General features: G+C 18.6%; 2 protein-coding genes across 2 annotated transcripts; both read left to right on the forward strand.

Annotated features, from left to right (window-relative positions):
- Positions 1-585: 585 nt before the first annotated feature.
- On the forward strand, positions 586-17,747 carry LOC128957045 (probable serine/threonine-protein kinase MARK-A). Its single transcript, XM_054302762.1, has 8 exons — positions 586-663; positions 11,876-11,914; positions 12,167-12,191; positions 15,028-15,113; positions 15,257-15,355; positions 15,489-15,548; positions 16,954-17,028; positions 17,250-17,747. Exons 1-8 carry the CDS (start codon positions 586-588, stop codon positions 17,745-17,747), a joined length of 960 nt encoding a protein of 319 aa, XP_054158737.1.
- A 2,680-nt stretch (positions 17,748-20,427) lies between these two features.
- Positions 20,428-21,321, forward strand: LOC128957046 (serine/threonine-protein kinase cst-1-like; the record flags this gene model as incomplete). Its single annotated transcript, XM_054302763.1, has 2 exons — positions 20,428-20,939; positions 21,027-21,321. Coding segments are annotated over 2 exons (807 nt in total), but the record flags the coding sequence as incomplete, so codon positions are not given.
- Between the last annotated feature and the right edge of the window lie 267 nt (positions 21,322-21,588).

Below are 21,588 nucleotides of genomic sequence, written 5' to 3' on the forward strand. Positions count from 1 at the left end.
CACTCACTCAGTGTCTGGTATATTCTCACTAACTCTCTCTCTCTCTCTCTCTCTCACCCACTCTATGTTTCTCACTAAAAGTCGAAATGATATCACAGTCTAGACTACCAGTTCTCGGGGAAAGTCAGTCATAATAAGTAGAGATAGAGATAGAGAGTGAGTGACTGAATGATAGATAGACTGTATGTACTGTTAGAGAGAGCGAGTGTAAGAATATTCTGTATATATTTTATATTGACTTATATTTTAATGCATATAGTTTTAAGGTATAATAAAATCCATTATATATATATAATATCAATATATATATATTCTGTATATAAAGATTGACAATAAAAAAACAACTATAAAATCACTATTTTTTTCAGTGACTTTTTATTTAATAAAAAAAATAAAATAAAAGTAAATATCGATTATATTTAAACGCCAACTGTTTTTATTTTGTTGTGTATTTTTTTCAATAACAAAAAATTGTTATAACTTTTCTCAATATCTTATTTTTTAAGTTAAAAAAATCGACAATTTATTTGTTTAATTAACTTTTATTTTCCGATAAAAAAAAAATTAAAAAAAACTATACAAATGATGGCAATTATCAAGTCGTGCTGTTTTGGTGTCAAATCTTTAAGGACAGGTAGCTTCATGTGCGCTATGTATACACTGGTATGTTATATACTGTTTATTATTATTATTAATATTATTAATTTAAATATAATATTTTGTAATCAATTATTTTTATAATAATATTGTTTATAAAAAAAAAATTATCTATAATTGTATGTAATTAAAGTATTATATTTTATATATAATATATAGTATAATAATACTGTATTAATAATACAATAATATTATACATTGACTTATAAATAGAAAATTTAATAAATTTAATTAATTCATTCAATTATTAAATAAAAATTATGATGATTTGAATATTATTATTTTTTTTAGTATCTATAATATTGTAATATAATAGCCCCATCCATAAAAATATATTATAGTATAATTATATTTAAATAGAAAAATTACCAATTACTATTAATTAAAAATTACTATTAATAACTATTTTTAGCCAGATAATTTACATATAGCATGTGACCTATATCAAATTAATAAAAACAACAACAACAAAAATTAATAACTATAATTAAAAATAACTATTATTTTTAATTACATATATCTACAGTATCTATGATAATAATAAATTCATAATTATTATGATTATATAATATACTATCATATTTATTAAAAGATATTAATATATCACTTAGATATAATAAAATAGATATAATAGGGGTGTCTATTAAATATATATATAATATTTTTATTGTTTGTTAAATAAAAATGATTAATCATGTGTTGATTTTTGATGCCAAATAAAATTATAGATCACATTATCTGTAATTAAAAAAATAAAAAATAAAGTTTTTGAAGATAATAATAATAAAAAGGATAATAATTTATATAATAATTTATAGTTTTCAATATAATATGGTTATTGTTTGAAAAATTATTGGTTGTGTGTGTGTGTGTGTTTGTATGTATGTATGTATGTATGTATGTATGTATGTATGTATGTATGTATGTATGTATGTATGTATGTATGTATGTATGTATGTATGTATGTATGTATGTATGTGTGTATGTATGTGTGTATGTATGTATGTATGTGTGTATGTATTTGTGTATGTATGTATGTGTGTATATATGTGTGTATGTATTTGTGTATATATGTGTGTATGTATGTCTGTATGTATATGTGTCTATGTATGTGTGTGTGTATGTATGTATGTATGTATGTGTGTATGTATGTATGTATTTGTGTATGTATGTATGTATGTATGTGTGTATGTATTTGTGTATGTATGTATGTGTGTATATATGTGTGTATGTATTTGTGTATATATATATGTGTATGTATGTCTGTATGTATATGTGTCTATGTATGTGTGTGTATGTACAGTATGTATCATATTATTTTGTTTGCTTAATATGTTTATCGTCCATTAAAATCCATTAGAGTTTATTAAAAGTTATATAAAAAAAATTTTAATAAATAAAGATTATAAAGTTTATTATTAAACAAAACAAAAAAATAAGTATTTTTTATGTTGAAAATATAATTTATTAAATTTTTTTTCACTAAATATAATTCAAATGTATACCTGAAAAATATATATTACTTTTTTTTTGATTTAATGTTTTTTTTTTCGTTGCAACATAATAATGTATAACACTATTTGTATAACATTAGACATTATTATAAGCATTAAATACAGTTTATTAAATAATAATATTAATAAAACTATTAAATATTGCATAATATAATTTTCATGAAAAAATGTTAGTTTTTTTTAACTGGCATCAGATATATATATATATAATAGTATATAATGTAAATAATATGTTAATAGTTAATGTGTTTACATGTTATAACCGTATTATAAATGGGGCCAACAAAATTGCTTTTTTATATATATATTTATACCTTACAGTATATATCTATATATATATATTATTATTATTATTATTATATATTAATATTATATTAGAGATAAAAGATACGGTAAATATAATTAATTTTTTCTGCCCATAACTGACATACACACACATAATATATATATATATATATATATATATATATATATATATATATATATATACAGTATATGTATTATTTATCACGAAAAATATGATTAAGTAAAATTTATCTATTATTATTATTATTATTATTATTATTTAGTCATCCTTAATAATATTGTAATAATAATAATAATATTAATAATATGAAAATATTCAACAATAGCTGCAATGTTATTGTAAATATGATATACATGTATACTGTATCTATCTATATATACAGGTATATATTTATTTATTGGTTCAAATTAATTTTAAGTAAATAAACTACTATACTATATATAAATTTCTAGACATTAGTCTATTAACTAAATAATTTTTATATATTTACAATATATTATAAATTTATTTATTATATATAAAATAATTAAAACTTTAATTTTTTTTGTGTTTAAAATTTATAATTTTAATAATAATATTTCCATTCAATAACCAGTTAAAAATAGTAATGACACCTTAAATTGTCCATAAAAATTACAATAGGCTTATAGTTATGTAATATATGATATATAAGTATACACCCAATACATGTGTGTATATGTGTGTGTGTTTTTGTTTTGTCATTAAATTAATTTAATTTGTTTGCTTTATATATATTTACAATAATAGACACACACACACACATACATACATACATATATGCACACACACACACATACACACACAAAAATACATACACACATACACACACACACACATACATACATACATACATTGCATACAAACTATTTATATTGAAAATTATTTTAGATTATCGTAAGTTGAAGCCATAAACATTAATGATTGCCCTTTAATATGATATTACATTTAAATATTATATGTCACTAATGGTATAGATTTATAAACCTCTCTCTCTCTCTCTCTCTCTCTCTTTCTTTCTTTCTCTCTCTTAAATAATAATAATAATACTTAAAGTAAAAAATCACAAATTGTAAAAATAAAATAACCGGATATCTATTGTTTTTTGTTATTTTATGTTTTTTTTCAACGAAAAAAAAATCTTTAAGTAGATTTTGTCATTTAAATGTACAGTATGTTTGAACTTTTTATTATTATTATTATTATTATTATTATTATAGAAGATATCTATTGAAATAACATTTATATAATTTGTATGTTAGTATGTATAGTATAATATCTTATGGGAATAATAATAATAATAGAGAGAGACATTGATAAAAAAAAATATATATATACATAACATAACATGAAATGTTAAATGTAAATTGTATTAATATATTTACATTACATGCATATATTATACAGTATATATATATATATAACTAATATATAGTATATATAATATATATATATATACTTTACTATACTATTAAATAGTAGTATAATGTTAAATATTCAAATACATAGTATTTTTATTTTATTTTATTATATTTTATTAGATTTGTATAGTTTGTATATATATATATATTTATTTATAATGTATAAATTGAGTTTACTGTATACTACTATCATATAATAGTATGCATTTTTTTCCTATTGATTTCACCCCCAAGTGTTTTTTTTGGGCACCCATGGGGTGGGGAGGGGTTAGTTAGGAGAGAGAGAGAGAGAGAGAGAGAGAGAGAGAGAGAGAGAGAGAGAGAGAGAGAGAGAGAGAGATGTTATACTGTATTCATTAATGCGATTAAAATAAAAAATAAAACGTTTGTTTTATATACTCATATTAAATATAAATAAATTATTAAATACAGTGTATAATAAACGTTTTTTAAATATTAATATTATTATTGTATGAAAAATAATAAAAAATATGTAATAAAAATTGTTGAAATGTTTTTCAGACAAATCAAATTTTTAAAATTAAAAATTAAGTAATTTTTTACTTTTAAAATAAAATTTATATATATATATATATATAAACATTATTTTCAAATTAAATTTAAACCATCTTTTCCAAACCATCAGTAAACTTATTTACTCACTCACTCACTCACTCACTCACTCACTCACTCACTCACTCACTCACTCACTCACTCACTCACTCACCCGCTCTAACAATGCACGCAAATATTAAAAACATTACTAAAAACTGTAAATGTTTTTAATGAATAGACAATCAAAACTAAACTAAATAAAAATAAAATCCAGAATATTATTCAGTGTTTTGTTAATTAAGAAAATAGTGTTTTTATTTTATTTTATTTTAACTAAAAATAACAAATAAGACAAATACAAAAACACACACTCACTCACTCACTCACTCACTACTAGTATATCTATTTCTCGCTTATTTTGTTTAATTGAATGACATTTATAATTTTGTAAATTAAATGTTATTTTACTAATATATATATATAGTGTATATAATTATATTGTAAATGAATACATGACTGTATGTACGTATAACATGTATATGTGTGTGTGTGTATGTGTGTGTGTGTGTGTGTGTGTGTGTATGTATGTATGTATATGTGTGTGTATTTTGTATGTATATATATGTATATTTTAGTGAATATAAAATTTTAGGTTAATTTAATAGCAATTTTTATTATTAGGTTAATAAACATAAACTAGAGATAAGAATATTCTGTATATAATTTACACTCAAAATCAAATTCAGTCATTCATTCATTAATTTATTTATTAATATATTCACACTTGCAATCTATTAAATTTATCATTAAAAACAAAACAATCACAAAAAAAACTACAGACTATGAGATTACTATTTAAGTAAATGTCATTTAATTAACTAAAAAAATATATCATAGTTTTATAAATAAATATATATATATATAGTATTACTATTACTAATATTGTAAGTGTGTCTGTGTGTGTTTAGTATAAATAGTAATAATAATAAACACTATAATAAAGTGTGATAAATAATATATTATATAATTAAAATAAAAATAAAAAATTGTAGTTTTCAAACATTTACTTAATTTATAAAGTTTAGTATTTTAATTATATCAGTATATTAGCATATATTATAATTTATAATATAGTTAATTAAATGACAGTTTTATTTTATATATATATTTTTTTAAAAATGTATAAATCTTACACATCATAAAGTTTATGAATAATTAAATTAAAATATTATAATTTATTTTTTTTTTTCGCACAATTTATCTCTTATTTACACAACACATATATGATGTATATTTTATAGTAATATTTATTTATTATTAAAAATAATTGTTTTTTTTGAACTGATATTTTTAGTTAATTAACAACATTTTTTGTTGTTGTTTAAGTTTTGTTTATTATTATTATCAATATATCAAATTATATACTATTAATGTGTATATTGTAATACAATATCTTTCTATAATAAAATTTATAGTAAACACTATTGACGTATTTTTTTAAAAAACAAAAAATAAACTAAAAGGTATTAAAATATTAATTATAAACTAACACTTAGTTTGATTAATGTTTTTTTATGTGTGTGTGTGTGTGTGTGTGTGTGTGTGTGTGTATGTATACAACAATTTGTGTTAAAAAAAACATCATAGACTACATTATAATTAATGTTAATACTAGTTATTTATTAATATTATATAACAATTAATTATTTAGTGTCTTATGTTTTTTATATATTTTATTTGTTTATGCATGTGTGGGCTAAACACACATACACACACTCACATACATACATACACACACACACACATACATACACACACATAGCTACATACACACACACATACATACATACATACATACATACATACACACACATACATACATACACACACATAGCTACATACACACACACACACATACATAGACACTGTATATATTAATTTAAATGATTGATTGTTGACAACAACAACAACAAAAATATTTAATTTAAAAAATAATGTTTGTTTAAATGTTTGTTTTTTTTTAAATATAGTATTGGATTTAAATTTTGTTGTTGTTTTTTTAATACACTATATGCAACATGTGTTATAAAGTAAATTAATATTAATATCATAATTCAAAGTTATTCAAAATAAAAAAAAATAAATTATTAATAAAATGTAATTGATATTATAGTTTGTAAAATTAATTTTCTTATTAAGATTTATTAATATTTTTTATTTTTTTTATAAATATAAATATGTTATATAAATTTAGTTTAGTTTTTTTTATTATTAATGATTTTTTGTTTGTTTGCCATTAATTCATTTATCATTAATTTTTTTTATTTATTTATTTTTAGTTTCACGCAAACAAAAAATATAAAGTAAATTAATAATCAAATAAATACAGTATATATACAGTATATATGTTTTATGTATAATATGTCATATAAATGTGTATATGAAATATATGACAATTTTTTTGAACTATTTTTTTTATATAACTTAAATATATAATTATTTTAAATATATATATGAAACAAAAATAGATAAATAACTAAAAAAAAATATTTTTTTATATGAATATAAAATCCCATTGGATATAATAACCATAGTTTTATATTATATTATATTTAATGTAATGATAACAACAACAACAATAATAAAAAATTTATACTCATTTTCATAGATAAAATTATTTTATTACTTTCTGTTATATCAGTATATATTATAAAATTTTTTTTTAATAATGTTTTGGTTTTATTTTGTTTATTTGTTTGTTTGTTATTTTCTCTTTTAAAAAAATCATTTTAAACTATAAATTATGCGGTTTTTAAAAAGCCATTAACTATTATTATAAATATTTTATATGACTTTTATTTTCATTTGACTAAAATGTCTAATAATATATCATATTTTTATTTATTTATTTTTTCCAATACTTATTACTGTATTATATTATGTTTGACTTTTAATTTACATTATTATTTAAGACTTATTATTATTATTAAATATTTTATCTGAATTTATACATTATTTTATTTATATATATAAAAAAGAGATATAAACTTTTATCTACTAAAATTAAATCTACAGTAATTAATACAAAATACAAATCTAGATTATTAATATAATTATTAATTAATTAATTTAGATAATAGGGTAGTAATCCGGGAAAAATAATGATTTTTTTTGAGGCTATTTATATACAGTACATATATGATAAATATTAATACTAATAAATTAGATTATTATTTTGATGTTTAATTAGTTTAATTAGTATAAGATTATTTTAAAAATATATATTATATAAATTTATATATATATATATATATATATATATATATATAATCATTATTGTGAAACATTACAGAGAGTATATTATATTGTAATGAGAGCACAAACACAACAAAAAATAAATTTTTAGTTAATTTAATTAAATATATAATAACTCTCTCTCTCTCTCTCTCTCTCTCTCTCTCTCTCTCTCTCTCTCTCTCTCTCTCTCTCTCTCTCTCTCTCTCTCTCTCTCTCTCTCTCTCTCTCTGTTTATTAGCTCTTAATGCAAGATTAACTTAATTTTAATGTTGTTTATTCAGCAATTATAGTCTAACTATACATTTGTATTATTATTATTATAACTATAACTGTATTATACAAAACTTTTTTTTTAAAAAAATTGTTGTGTACTTTACTATTACAAACAAACAAAAATTATTATAAAAGTATTAGTAAATAAAAGATAAGCTGGCTTATATTTTCATAAATTTATTTTATAAATTTTTTTTGTATTGTTTTTTATTGAATTTTTTTTATATAAAAAACAAGATTTACTTATTGCTTAAAGAAATATTAATATATTATACTTAATATAATACTTATAAAAATTTTTAAAAATATATTATTATTATTAGTAAAATCTTATTTACAAATTTTGTCAATATTTTTGTTGTTATATTAAAATATTTTTAAATGTAAACAAAAGTTGAATTTTATATATTATTATAATAAATATAATTAAATTATTTTTATTTACACTGATAAATTTTAGATTAATTAATTTATAAATTATTTATTAAAATTATTTACATATATTTATAAATAATAGACATTTTTTAATCCAATTTAATGGATTTTTTTTCAAAAGTCTAATATTAATAAATATTTATTAACAAAAAAAATTATTGCAAAATAATTTTTTAAGTAAAAAAATCCTAGGATTTTAAAAATTAGTATTATTTTCAATATATATAAATATATTTATTAAATTTTTACCAGATTATTTTTTAAAAAAAAAATATCTAATTATTGAACATTTTTATATTTTATATATATTTAATACAATCAGCTATAAAATATTATATATAATATACAGTATATATACATTATATTATCTATAAATATATGATTTAATAAACTATATGTTAGTATTCATTTATTTTATGTTTTATTACTTTTGACATATTTTTTGATGACTATTTTTCTAGAAATAAAAATCACTTATTTTTTTGGATTTTTAGTATTATTGTTATTTTTTATAGAAAAAAATAATAATTTTACTAATAGGATTATCTATTTGGCAATAAATATAAAATATTGAATATAAATTATATATATATATAAATTTATATACAGTATAATAAATACAGTATAAGCACACTATAAATAAATTGAAAACTAATTAAAACATATAAATTAGATTTTATTTTTCCAATACACTAATGAATTGTTTTAAATAAAATAAAAAAATAAATAATACTAATAATAATAAAAAAGACTATTTTAATTAAATTGAAATTAATAAGATGTTATTTTTATTTATTTATTAAAAATATAAATACAAATTATATATATATATTAAAATTTAAATATCAATATGTTTTTGTATTTTTTTATTTTGTATTTTATATTTTGTAACTTTATATTTGCTAATTAGGTTTACAATTATAATTTTTAGCTTAAAAATAAATGATTAAAAATTTTTTTTAGCTAGGTAACATTTAGTAATTAAAGTTATAACAACAAAAATGTATTAATTTTAATGTATTACGTAATCATATATAAATCCAATGTTAAGCCTAAATTTATTTTTCTAATTAATTGTTTATTTATATATACAATATATAAATTTATATATATTTATATATAAATCCTTATGTTAATTAAAATTTAATAATTGATAAAATGTTTTGTTTCTTTTAATTATTATAAAACATTTTTTTATAAATATATTTTAATTATTATAAAATTTAAATAGTTTATATATTTTATAAACTTGTTATAAAATTTAATCAATTTTATTGAATATATATAAAATATATAATAAATAGTGTATTCATTAATATCATATAAATATTATGAATAAATGTGTCGAAATAAATCACACCATATAAATGTCAAACATATTTTATATATAAAAAAATATATAATTTATATTTAATAATAAATATACAAATATATATGTATATAACATATACTCTTTATATAATTCAATGTTCAATAAAATAGATAATATATTATATGTCATAATAAAATATCTAACAATAATAATAATAATAATACCAATAAAAGTAACGCTTATTTATCATAAGTTATATATATATAAAAAAATATGATTTAAATGCATATATATATTGATATAATGACATCAAAACTTATAATTATTTTATTTATATTTTTTATATATATTGTAAACACTATTGTAAAGGAGGGAAATAAAATTTATTTGTTAGTTATATATATTTTTTTGTTGTTATTTTATGTCAAACACAAGTTATTACATAATCAATAAAAAAACTATTTTTTATTGTTGTTGTTGTTGTAGTTGTTGTTGAATTTGTATCATAAATATGTAGATATTTTTTTTATTTATTGGGTGACAACAACTACAGCCAACAATAAAAAATAACAACAAAACAACAAAAAAATAAACACTTTTTTTTGTGTAAAATATATGTAAATATCTTGTTATATATATATATATATGTTTTGAGAAAACAAAAATCAAATAAAAGTTTTTTGTTTGTTTGATTGATATATTTATTTATCGACAAAATTGTTTTTTTTTGTATTATTATTATTTGTATTTCTAGTGTAAATCGTTTGTTTAATTTTCAAATAAATATTTAATATATGTTTTTCTTTTTTATTTTGTTTATAATATATATATATAAAGAAAAACTAAAATTTAAATTTATTATTAAATGTGTTTTTTTCGTGTATGTTTAAAAATTGAAATATCTGAAATAWACATTGTATATATATATAAAAGTTATAGTAAAGTAATTTGTTTATTTTTACTTTTATTTTGTGTATCATTTTATATGCAAATTAAATAAACATTAAGTTTTTTTTTAAATTTTGAACTAAAATTTTATTTTTATATATTTAAGATTTCTACTTAAATAATTTGATTTTAGTTTTCTTATTTTTTACTTATTGTTAAAATAAATATATTTAAATTTAATTAGAAATCTATATTATTTAAAACTATTCAAAAAAATAAGATATACAACACATTAATGCTATTACTATTGGATAATAATAATAATAATGAAAACAAAARTTTATTATTAATTTGTTTTTTTATAAGCAATCATACCTTAAATAATATATATTATATTATATAATATATATATTATATTTATATATGTTATATTATATAATATTATCATATATTATATCATGCATTAAATATAATGCACTCGTGTGACAATAATTTGTTTGTTTATATGTTATTTTATATTATATATATATTATATATTATRTATATATATAAGAAATAATTAAATTTATAAGATATTTATACAAAAAAACTAATAATAATAATAATAAATAAATAAAATAAAACTTATTTAGAAAATATTTATATTATCTATTATAGTGGAAACTATAGCAACATTTTTTTTATTAATATTTAACATTAAATACTACATAATAGTTTAATACTAAAATATAATGTAGTTTTTTATATATATATTATTTTCTCATTAGAAAAATATTTATTGCTTAAAAATGTAGACTTAATTTTTTATTTTTAAAAAATAAGTAAAATATTTCAAATAATTGACAATACATATACAGATACTATACTACTTATAAACTAATTTGTATAATAAAATTTTTAAATTATTTTTTAAACAGAAAAATTTTCTAATATTTTTTTTATTATTTCAATTTCTATATAAAATCTAAATTAGTAACTTAAAAATTTAATTATTTATTTGTAATAACAAAATACAATATTTTTTATTAGTTTAAATAAAATAGATGTATTGTACAAAATTAGATTTTTATTATTATTTAGTTAATATTATAAAAAAAACTTTTATGTTTGAATTAAGTAACAAAAAATAAATAAACATATTATTTGAATTAAAAAAAATTTCTAATTATATTTATTTATTTATTATTATTATCTATAGATTTCTTATACAATATTTGTGACTATCGGCGCCTTTCATGTAAGCCTTTTAAAAGTTTTTTTATGTGTGTATATAATATATAAAAAACTAAAATAAATATATAATTTTAATAAAAAAAAATTTTAGATTTTAGATTTAATGCAACTTTTTTTATATTATTATTAATTTTTTTCCAATTTTATTTCGGCGACAACAACAACAACTATAACAAAAAAAATAATAAAAATTTTCATCAAATAATTTATGGCTAATATTATATATATTATATATATATATATAACTCATCATCAGATAAATCTTGTCATTCATATTCCCGGTAAGTATTATATAATATAAACTTTTATATTGAATATATATATATATATGTTTTGAATAATATTATATTATTATTATATAACATAAATATATAAAAAAATTATTTATTTTTTTGTTTTTGCTTATTGCATACATTAACATGTATACCAGTACTATAATAATATATGAATTGTATATAAATTTATATGTTTTAATACTGTATGTATAGTATATGCCATTACATCTAATAATAATAATAAAATAAARTTTTTTTTAAGATATTAATGTCGCTAAGAAATGCATTTAAAAAATTTCACAACAAATATGAATATATTATAWATATATTATTAATAAGATTTATGTTATATTATATGTTATGCATATATCATATGTCTTTGAAGAAAAAATAATAATAATAAATAAATTGCTATTACTGTTGTTTATACATAAATTTATATATAATATTCAACAACAAAAAATAAAAACATTTCAAATAACTATAATTTTATGAATTACATTTGTAAGCACTTTTTAAAAATAWTATGAAATTTATATATATATATATAATATATATTATATAAAACAAATGCATAATTTTATTTTTARCACATTATTTTTAATATATATATATATATTATATAAGATTTTTTGATAAAACCCTAAAATTATTGCAGTATTATTATTATTATTTTGTCAAATCTAATGCTAAACTATATATATATATATTGTATATATATATATATATATCATATCATATATATAGCTATTTTATTTTTTTTCAATATATTTTTCCGCTGATTCACACACTTTAACACAATRAGACCTAACATAGCATAAGAGACTGAAAATTAATTCATTGATTTAAGCGTAGAAATTGTGTTTGATTTCCTGATATAAACGATAGATAAAGAGAGAGAGAGAGAGAGAGAGAGAGAGAGAGAGAGAGAAAAATTTAATGATTTGGTGACAGAATCAAGCAATTTATAAGCTATTGTATTGTGTGTGTATGTMTGTSTGTGTGTGTGTGTGTGTGTGTRTGTGTATGTATGTATGTGTGTGTGTTATGGTGTGTTGTGTTGAATAGATTTGTAATGTATGTATGTATAGTGAGTGTGTGTGTGTGTGTGTGTGTRTGTGTGTGTGTTATGGTGTGTTGTGTTGAATAGATTTGATAATAATAATAATAAAAACTAAATGAAAATTTAATGCACTAATAGTGAGTGAGTGAGTGAGTGAGTGAGTGAGTGAGAGAGAGAGAGAGAGAGAGAGAGAGAGAGAGAGAGTTTTAATAGTTAGCAKTTATATAAGCAGCTCATGTGTGTGTCAGTGTATGTATGTATTGATATGTGTTTTAAGTATATCAATGATTTTGTGCACTAAATAGACAGAATATTCTTGATTTTTTGTTTGTTTTTATTTTCAACCAAAATATTYCTTAAGATATTTATTAAATATAAATAATAAAAAAATTATAAATAAATTCCGGACATTTACTTATATATATATATATATATATATATATTGTATATACAGTATTATAACGTATATTATATTTAAAGATTATTTTATCAAATATATAATAACTGTCTTATAAACGTCATCCCAACAAATTGAAGTACTTTTATTTTTATTTTATGATAGATTTATTATTTTTTATTTTATTTTTTATCTACAATATTATTATTATTATTATTATTATTATTATTATTATTATTATTATACTATATCTTTATATATTTTACTACTAACTTATATCACAGAGATATTTATTGTCATAAATACTTAATAAATTTGTGATTAGATTAGGGTTTTTTTTATATATTATATTATATTAATAGTATTATTATTATTATTATTACATTATATATCGTTTTATCAGTTGAGTTTGATTATAATTTTTATTGATGATTAAATTGAGGGGAAGATAAAATGTTATTAATATTTTTGTATTGTTTTGTTTTTACTAACAAAAATAATAATAATAATAAAACAATCAATTTTTTTCTATTGTATTTATTACTGTATATTACAATTAATAATAAATAATTTTTAGAAATTCAATTATTATTATTATTATTGTATCTTAATATACAATATATAAATTATATACATTATATATATATTGTATAAGTATTAAATAATATTGATATAAATTATATATTTATTAACCGCAATAAAAAAAAAATTTGTTATTAATTATTTTTTTCTGGCGAAACAATACTTTTGTTTGATATTTGTTTGATATTTAATTAATATAATAAAATGAGTATTATTTTTAATCAATTTATTTGACTAATTTTTTTTATTATTAATTAATATTATACTAAATATTGTTTATACAGAATCCAAATAATAATAATAATAATAAATAATAAAATAAATTAATGCTAAAATAATCAGCTAATAAATATAATAAAAATTATAATTAACATTAACATTAAAGTATTAATAATTAAATATAAAATTATAATTAACATTAACATTAAAGTATTAATAATTAAATATAAAATTATAATTAACATTAACATTAAAGTATTAATAATTAAATATAAAAATTATTAATCATTTGATAATAAAATTATTATCCAAGCAGCAATATTTATATTAGTAATATTATTTATTTATTATTATCTTTTAATTATTCAATTAATTATTACTTATAAATATTTATTTAAATAAAAAAAAAATAAAAAACACCCACACACACACACACACACACACACACAATTATATATCAATATATATATATATAACAATAGATTGCAGTAAATCTAACCAATTTATTTGATAGTTAATAACTTTATTATCATTTTTATTATTTATATCTACCGTTCCTATACTTCATCATCAATGGACAGTACTATTCATAATAAGCATATTATTGCTATTATTTTCCGGACTATGTGTTATGGCATCGGTATTATTATTGGTTGGATTATGTGTGGTATGTATAATATATATATATATATATAATATTGTAGTTAATTATAAATAATAATAATAATAATAAATTTATTTATTATATTAATATAATAAGCCAATTAATAATAATATGATATATTAATTCAATAATAACTATAATAATAGGATAACCGGAAAATGTTGATACCCTGGTTGATAGCCGTATCCATCACTACATCACTTGATCTAACATTGTGTTGTGTATTCATCAATGATAAGGAAACGGTAGGATTTTTTGAAAATTATTATAAATAGATTTGTTTTTAAAAAAAATTATTAATTAAAAAAAAGTTATTTTTTACTATTTGTTAATATTGTTATAATTRTTAATATTAATATTGTTTGACTGTATTTATAGATTTTTGACGCTTTTGTTTGGATATTGTTTTCAACAGATATATCTATTTGTATTATCAACGTATGTATTATATAATTAAAAAATAAATAAATAAATATTTAGTTTAGCCATATTAATAACAAACAATAAACAAAAAAAAATATAAATTAAAAATATATATATACTGTGTTTGTTTGGTTTATAWAAAAAAATCTTTACAARAATAATTGACTTTAAACTTTTAAAATAAATAAACAGTTACAATTTTATTTAATTTAATTTTTCATATATATATATATATATATATATATATATATATATAAACAAATATAAATATATCATTACATGACTACAAAATAAAAAATATAAAACTTAATAWTTTTGAGTGTTTTTTTGTTGTTGTTGTGTGTCTAGAAAAATATTTATTTAGTTATAGTCTAGTATTAATTATAAAGTGTCAAGTTATAATCATGATTTTAATAATGCTTATTCTAAAGCCTTAAAAATCTCTTATATTATAAAAATAATAAAAATGAAAGATTGTTAAGAAAGTTCTGGAAAACCATTCAAACTTAAAATTATATATATATATAGAAATAATTTAGATAAATCCAATAAAGAAAATTAATATAAGAGATAGTATGTTTTGATTGATTAATTTTTAAAAAATTATAGGCTAAATATATGTGACATTTAATTAGGTTCTATTTAAATTTAACTATTACCAATAGGAAAAGCATATCAAAATATGGTAACAATTATTTTAATTTAAAATTTCAATGGATTTATACCATGAATTAAAATGGTTGATATCATTTTATACAGCAAATATTGCTTTGTATTTATGTTTTATTAATATTATTCAAAAATCGGAAAGTGGTCAAAATCGGTGTCAATGAGTTTTAAGTTGTTAGTCGATATATACAAATGAAGATATGATTGAGAATTAAATTACGATTATATAATTAATAAAAATATAATAGTTTTTTAATTATATAAAATTTAATAATATGCAAATAAAGCGAAAATAGTTTTGCATTCGAACAGTATATATATATATATATATATATATATATATATATATATATATACAGTWAAAGTTTTTTATTATAAAAWATAGTATATAATTATTTTGATAGTAAATTTTCATTTAAAAAAATAGTTTTACACTAGWTTATTTATGTTATTATTATTATCTAGGTTATTAATGATATATACAGTGTAGATAGTCTACTTTATTTTTATACAATATATAAATAGTTTTTAAAATAATTTAATAAAATTATAGTAAATAATTAGATAGATTTATGACAACATGTTTTTTATTTAAAGAAAAATAACTAAATAATATGTTAATTAAGCAAAAAAAAATAATTACTTACTTATAAATATTGTTTTTTTATTAATACTTTATACTAATATTTTTGTTTTATTTTCTCAATTAATATTTTTTTTGATTTTTTTTGTTTATATATATATATTATAGATATACTGTATTTTGTGTATTTACTCTCAATATCAAGAATACTTGGAGGGCAGGGGTGGTCCCGAAGGTGATCAGGTATGGCGTGGGACACCAGTCTAACTAAAAAAAAAATAAATAAAAATAATAATAATATTTGTGTCAATCAAAAAAAATAGAYGTGTTTTGTAGTAGAGATTTATAATTACATATTCCTTATATAAACCCCAAAAAAATTTAAAAAAACTAAAAACTAATAAAAAAAATKAAATAATAAATATCTATATATGTTATCATCAATTATTAAAAAAAATCAAAAGAGACGTCGCACTGACAGCAACTTTGTATTATTGTCGCCAAACTTTATGACCAAAACTGCCGGCACTGYCGGTGGTAACCACCGATATGKAGAAGCAACGGTCGGACATCATCCACACCACCACAACAGCAATACAAGTATCGGCGATGGCCTAGTGATTGGTAACGGTATGTCATGCGATGGTATGTCCAACGAGACAATTGCCAGTACATCCTTGATATCGTCGTCRATGGTTATGATGATGACGACATCGGCGACCAGTGGCCAGTTAGTACCGCACCACTCGGCGACCACCGATTATAGTCAATCGGARACCAATTTGATGGCCAACTCCTCGGCAACACTACCGCCGCCGCCGCCGCCGCCGCTGCCGAAGCTGATGGACGGCAGTGATGTCAACAATCAGTCATTGATTGTTGTCAGCCATAGTTTCAATGATGGCAATCAATTAAATACAAATATCAACAATAATTRTAATAATAATGAGAATAATATCTAATAATAATAATAACAGAATATTCTGTGACAAAAACTTATATCAAACAATGTAAACACCAATTGTATTACAACAAAAAAAAACCAAAAAAAATGTGTTTTCATATATATTTATATATCTATCAATGTTTTTCACACCACAATTGTTAACAATTTTTTTTTTGATAGTATAGTTGAATATTTGTTTAAAATTATATATATATTTATATTGTATTTTGTTAAATATTTTTTGTATTTGATTGATATATTTGTTTTCCAAAAAAAAGTGATAATAATTTGTAGAAATGTTATTATAATTATTATTAATTAAAAATTGTACAATAATTATAATTTTAATTTWAATAAAATCTATTGATGTATTTATTTATMTATAAACGAAATCTATATATTTTTTTCAACTTAATWACTTATTGAAATAATTTATTTAAAATTATTTTTATATAATTTAATTTAATCATAAATTAAATTATATTTATTTGTTTTATATTATCTAAACTATCTTTATTCAATAGTTKACATATTATTTACTAATTAACAGACAAATATTTAGTTAAATTAGTATTTATTKTCATTTAARYACATATATAAACTGTATATAATTTTAMTTTATTTTAAATATAATAATAATAAAGTAAATTAAACAAATATAAAGATTTTTAAATAATGATTTCTTTTATTAGTGCAATCAGTATATAAATGTAAAAATGATTTTTTTTAAATTTAATAATAGCTATAATAAATAAATAATTTAAAACAATTATAAACAAGTACTGTATTATTATAATGGTAAAAATTAAATTATCAAAAATCTCATAACTATATTACAATATATATTTATTTACAATATTTGCAATTGCATAAATAATATATATATATACTGTATGTCAATTAAAATCAACATAAAAATGTTGATAAAAAAATTTCTAATAAAAAGTGTAATTTATGTGTTAATTTTTATTTACTAATAAATGTAATTTAATATATATTTTWCATACATATTTTAAATGAAYTAATAAACATTGATTCAATGCATTTTATTATGTTATTACTATACACTAGTCTATCTTGTATTAAGTGATTCATTATTTTTTTATTAAAAAAAAATAATTAAACAATATATTAATATTAATACATTATTTTTTGCTAATTAATTGATTAAAATTAATTTGTTTATTAAAATAATGACATCAATAATGACATCAAATGAYTGGATTAAAATAATTACAAACTTTTATGTATTTGACGATGAATTGGGTATTAATATGTTGTTTGTTACTAACGACGATCGGGTCTATGGATTGGGTGCTAATGCTTACGGATCGCTGGGTTTCGGACACAACCGGTATGTAAGTCAACCGCAAGAAATTGAAGAATTAAGACATAAACGGATTAGAAATATAATCAATGGCCAAGAAATTACAATATTTCACGATTGTAATCATTATTTATATGTTTGCGGTCGCAATGGTTTAGGACATCTGGGTATCGGTTACAACAAAGACATACTTATCCGACCGATTAGACTAGAAATTAATGATAATAACAAAACAATTAGTAGTATTAGTTGCGGTTCCTATCATACATTAGTATTGATTGATGTCAGTAATCAAGTGTACGGTTGGGGTAACAATATGTTTGGTCAAATCGGTAGCCGATAATTGACGTGTGATGCCATTGCTAGTCCCGAACCGATTGAATTCGGTGGCAATTATTCAATAAAAATCTGTTTACTGTTGCGATCATTCATCGTTTGCATTGACAAACGATGGACAGGTGTTTAGTTGGGGTGAAAATGATTTCAAACAGTTAGGTCTGTTAACTAATAGTAACAGTATTACTCCTATTACTACTAGAATATGTAGACCGCAATTGATTAGCAATTTATCGGGCATTACATCYATACAATCAGGCAGTGGTAATACATATTTTATTAGTGAACTGGAAAATAAAGTCTACTATTGCGGTGTTTATACTAATGAAATTACTGGTCAAATAGATATAACAGCCGATACCTAAACCAATTGGTAATTGTCAACAATTTTCAAATATTCAATCAATTACATCGAATAAATGTAATGAACATATTTTTATGTGTAAAACAATTCATAATAATAATAATAAGACTATTGTCTATGAATTGAAAAATGCACAAAAATATCAACAAAATTACAAAAATTATTTTGAATTTTCTATMACTAAATACCAGATAATTAATAAACTGATTTCAAAATCTAGATATAAATTTGATAAACAAGTACTCGATTATCTAAAATTAATTTTAACTAAAATTAATACTGACTGCCAAACTATTAGCAAACTTTATAGCAGAAGTAAGTTATATTAAATTATTATWTTATATATATATATATATATTTAATTTTTTTAAAAAAAATTATTAATCACTAAAATAGATAATAGATATAACTTTTATGAGATTTGTTTCGATTATTTACGAAAACTKGGTTCAGGAGGTTTCGGATCGGTATATAAATGTAGACAAAAGTTGGATAAAAATAKTCAGGCAATAAAAATCATTGATATATCAGGTATAATGATATATATATATATATATATATATATATATATATATAATAAATAATAAAAATTACTATTTTTTGGACACGAATAGTATTATTTAAACTAATAATATTTATTTTTTTTTAGATAAAGATATTATAAATAGATTTACGAAAGAAATTGATTCGTTAACATCACTAGTGTCGCCATATTTAGTCAAATATTATGGCAGTTGTTTACATTCAAATAAAATCTATATAGCAATGGAATTCTGTATAATGTCGTTGAAAGAGGCTATCAAACTGAAAGCACAGGTATTCAGTAGACAACCATTCAGTGGACAGCCTATGGATTGTATCGAATATTTTATTACCTGTGAATTATTACGCGAACTACTAGAATGTGTCAATGGTTTGCATGAATTATCAGTTATTCATAGGGATCTGAAACCGGAAAATATATTGATAACCCATAGCATACAAAACGGCCGTTTTGTTAAACTATGCGATTATGGTTTTATGACTGTCCATCAATCAAATGGCCAGTTGCATACTAATGGTTTGGGAACACCTAAATATATGGCCCCAGAAGTCAAGGCCCGACAATTATACGATACAAAATCAGATATCTATAGTATTGGTATTACTATTGAGGATATGTTTGAAACAAATATCAATTGGTTAGTTAGTGTGGATCTTATTAATTGTTTTTTTTTATTTTATTTATATATAAATTAAATTTTTAAAAATAATTAATTTTTTTTAAGTAAATATAATAAATACAAATCGTGCGGTTGGTCTGCAAAATATTTGAAACTATTGGATATAATACGTCAGACAACTGGTGTTAAACGAAATTTAAGGCCTACTTGTGCTGAAATTTTAGCCCAATATCAGGACTGGTCTATTGATTATCGACTATTTACTGGTAATCTAATGATTTTTTATAGACTACTAGAACTTAAAGACAAGGAACGGGAGCTTAGAGTCGATGATAGGAATAGTGAACCAGAGTTTTGGGAGTTTGTGTTTTCATTTTTTATCGTACAAACAACTAAATGAAAAAAATTATATATATATATATATATTGCGTTATATATTATTATTATTGTATTATATATATATATATATATATATATATATATACAAACACTACTAAATTTATTGAAAATATATAGTATTAAAAATTTAGTTTTTTTTATACTTAAAATTAATAATTAATTGAAACTTTGAATTATTTTGTTATAAATATATTTATATTTTATCAATTTTTCTAATAAAAATAATTATTTCAATAAAAAAAATAGTGCAATATATTAGTAATTTAAA

The sequence above is a fragment of the Oppia nitens genome, unplaced genomic scaffold, assembly GCF_028296485.1.
Source record: "Oppia nitens isolate AA-2021 unplaced genomic scaffold, nextdenovo-longstitch-racon4-pilon3 scaffold35_pilon_pilon_pilon, whole genome shotgun sequence".
In the NCBI taxonomy this organism is placed as follows: domain Eukaryota; kingdom Metazoa; phylum Arthropoda; class Arachnida; order Sarcoptiformes; family Oppiidae; genus Oppia; species Oppia nitens.